At 48.2% G+C, this 3,478-nt stretch overlaps 2 protein-coding genes across 2 annotated transcripts; both read left to right on the forward strand.

The window, feature by feature from the left end:
• Nucleotides 1-604: 604 nt before the first annotated feature.
• TEOVI_000256700 (uncharacterized protein) lies at nucleotides 605-2,101 on the forward strand (the record flags this gene model as incomplete). Its single annotated transcript, XM_067225620.1, has 1 exon — nucleotides 605-2,101. One exon carries the CDS (start codon nucleotides 605-607, stop codon nucleotides 2,099-2,101), a length of 1,497 nt encoding a protein of 498 aa, XP_067081721.1.
• A 374-nt stretch (nucleotides 2,102-2,475) lies between these two features.
• TEOVI_000256800 (40S ribosomal protein S3A, putative) lies at nucleotides 2,476-3,246 on the forward strand (the record flags this gene model as incomplete). The annotated part of the gene is made up of 1 exon (XM_067225621.1): nucleotides 2,476-3,246. The coding sequence occupies one exon, from the start codon at nucleotides 2,476-2,478 to the stop codon at nucleotides 3,244-3,246; it is 771 nt and encodes a 256-aa protein (XP_067081722.1).
• Nucleotides 3,247-3,478: the final 232 nt, after the last annotated feature.

The raw sequence follows: 3,478 nt of genomic DNA on the forward strand, positions 1-3,478 counted from the left end.
GTGTGTTCGTGTATTTGCATTTAGCGACGTTATTTGAGTTTCCGTTGTTTTTTTTCGTTGCTAATGTTACCGGTGGTGGTGGTGGTGGTGGTGCGGGGCGGGGCGGGGCGGAGCAATCGGAACGGTTCACACTCCTTTTTTTTCTTTCCGTTTATTCATGGTTTATTTTCAGTCCGTTTGAGGTGTTTGATGATGAGTATTTCTTGGTAGATGAGAAAGAAAAGTATGTATTTCTATTTGTATTTGTATTTATGGAGGAAAAACGGATTTGCGTCGTTGTTTTCCCCCTTCCTAAAGTTCATGCTGCTGCAGAAATTGTGATTGTTGATGCAGTGTTATTTCCTCACGCAGCTGACACAGATGAACTTAAGTTATGCCACTTTTAAAGTAAAGTACTGGACAGAAAATTTTTTTTTCTCTGGTATCTGCTACTTGTTACTAATTTAGTTCTATACCCTTACCGATATGTTTACGCACCATGTATTTCTATGATATGTATATACACGTGTATACTTTTCTGTTGCTGCTTTTTTTTTGTTTATTAGCGTATCAGGTATATTTCTCAGAGGGTGCTTGGTGCACTATTTGCATCACACAATTTCTGATGGCACTTTCTTTTCCCTCTTCATCAAAGCCTCACGCTTGTGCTTCACTGCGGAAGGTTTTTGAGCAGGCGCCTGGTGCCCCTCGACGGCCATATTTACCAAAGGGTTCGCGCACGCATATCAGTTTAACGGCGGCACCACCTTTGGAGGTAGAGGGGCTTCGGGAACTCGGCGTCGCCCGTTTGGTGAGGTCGTATGGTGATATCAACAAAGATGAGAGGAATAATGAGGATCAAAAAGGTTCCAGTGAGGAGAAACCAGGGGATCCATCACCGCGGGAGTATCAATTACCTGTAGTACTGACCGGCCTCATCGCGGCAGATGGAGATATTGGAACTTGCCTTACACGTCGCACAGTGTATGACGGTGACGATTTATTGTGGCGGTCACCAGCTTTGCCATCAGGACAACGCATCTGTTGTGTAGAGCTTTGCAGAGAGAGTCACTCTCTCATGGTACGGCAGGGAAACCATGTGGCTCTGTTTCCGACTCCGCGCTTGTATACGGCTGATGTAGTGGGTAATGTGTATGTCACCACTCTCCCTGCATCTTCCGTTGGTGAAACCAACAAGGCGGAGCCTCCGGCGAAACGTCGGCGTGTGGACAACCAATCAAGTGGTGGAGTTGATGAACATCCGTTCTGGGAGCCTGTTGTAGCAGCATCAACCAGTGGAGCTGAAGCTTATGGGGCCCGTGGCTGGTGTGGTTTGACTCCACTTGCAGACGACCAGGTGGTCTGCTGCAGGGAGTTCTTTTTTGATTTGCGCCTGTTGGACGCGCGCAATTGTGGCGCAGTGATTCGGCAATACGGTACTTTGCACGCCCCCACGGGTATGGCAACATGTGGAGGTATTTTCCCTCATGGTGTTGTTGTGGCGGAGGGACCCGTTGCAAGTGTGTACGACACTCGCTGTTCCGGTGCTGTGATGACACAACAAACTGAGGCGATGAGTGGAGGTCAGCGGTCTGTTCCTCTGGTGTCGAGCCGCTTTACCGACGCCACAGCACGGGTGGCGGATGTGTGCGCGACGTGTAATGAATTTGAAGTGGCAATAGCTGTCGGTCGTGCGGTGTGTGTGCATGACATCCGAAAGTGGACGCGAGTAAGTATAACCACTAGCGTGCTGAAATATGACATCGGTTCTATTGCTCCCTTCGCTTGTGGAAAAGGTGTGGTTGCCGCCGGAATAGACGCAGAGGTACGTCTTGTTTTACTCACAGAGAAGTTAAATGGTGCATCATCAACAACTGGTACGGTTGTCCACGGCGAGGGCAACTGTTGTGGTGGGAATGGTTTTAAAAAGGAAGTTGATGTGGACGTTAACGGTGGGGCAGCTGTAAAAAGTGATGAACTGACTTCTGTGACTTCATTCAGGAACCGTATCGATTCGGTAGTCAGCTGTCGGAGCACATGGCAGGGCGGTTGGGTACCATCCGTAGATGCTTCTTGCGCCACAGGCATATCAGCTGACCACGAGTTTTTCATGGCTTTTTAAGTGCGTTAGTGTCAAGTGGCCGGTAATTTAATCGGCGATGGATGCAGTGGGAGTTAAGAAAGGTGGCGGTTGTTTCTGTGATTCCACTCTTTTTTTTTTCCACAGCATTTATTTCTATACTAACGTTATAACTACTTTACGCTAAGCGTTGGGATATCTTGCCGTTACATCTCGTTCCTTTTTTTTTTACGTTACTATTTTGGTGATGATGTTCCTTTTTCGCCGACGCGTTTACGGAAAGATGGTACCTACTCACAACTTCTCTCCACTTCTTTTCTTTTCCTCACTCTTTGCTTCACACAATCATCTACCAAATTACAACCCATTCTCTTGCGTTAATACGAATTTCTTTGCAAAGAGAGAGAAGGATAGCCATGACTCTCGGGAAGAATAAGCGCATCAGCAAGGGCGGGAAGCGCGGCAAGAAGAAGGCGCAGGAGGCGATGAGCCGCAAGGAATGGTATGACGTAGTTGCGCCCAAGAACTTCGAGGTGCGTCAGTTCGCCAAGACCATTTGCAACAAAACGCAGGGTACCAAGGTTGCCGCAGATTTCCTGCGCGGTCGTGTGTACGAGGGTAACTTGGCTGATCTGAACAAAACTCAGAATGAAGACGATGCTTACCGCAAGGTGAAGTTCACTGTTCAAGAGGTGCAAGGTCGCAACTTACTGACCCAGTTTCACGGGATGGACATGACCTCTGATCGTGTTTATTACCTTCTGCGCAAGTGGTGCACAACAATTGAGGCTACCGTAGAGGCGAAAACTGCCGATGGTTATGGTCTCCGCCTCTTTTTGATTGCGTTCACCAAGAAGCAGGAGAATCAGCTGTCGAAGAACTGTTATGCCAAGACACGCCTGGTGAAGTGGGTGCGCATGCGCGCTACCAACATCATTCGCCGGCGCCTGGCCAAGTTGGACATCAACGATGCTGTGTCTTTGCTGACCCGCAACATTCTGCGTGACCGTTTGGCGAAACGTTGCAACCCGATCATTCCGCTGCGTGACCTGCGCATCCGCAAGGTGAAGGTTATTCGTACACCCAAGTTCGACGCTCAGGCCCTCATTGCCGCTCACGGTGAAGTTCCCACATCCGCTGAGGGCGAGGCACGCGTTGTTGAAGAGGCGCAGGAGGAGACTGCTTAATGCTTGGCTGTTGGTGTGTGTTGTGCCCGCTAATTTTAAATAATTTTACTTATGTTCTGATTTTTGTATGTTCGAAAAGGCGCCCCTTTTTTATCTTTACTGTTGAACTGTCCTTAAGTCATTGTTTAGTGTATCGGTCTCAGCGTCAATGTCCCACAATTTCCCCCCTTTTTCTTTCATGTTTCCATTACGGCCGAAGAAAGGAGTTGGAGATTGACAAGAGATTTTTTTT

This window comes from Trypanosoma equiperdum (assembly GCF_001457755.1).
Source record: "Trypanosoma equiperdum strain OVI genome assembly, contig: ctg_56, whole genome shotgun sequence".
NCBI lineage: Eukaryota > Euglenozoa > Kinetoplastea > Trypanosomatida > Trypanosomatidae > Trypanosoma > Trypanosoma equiperdum.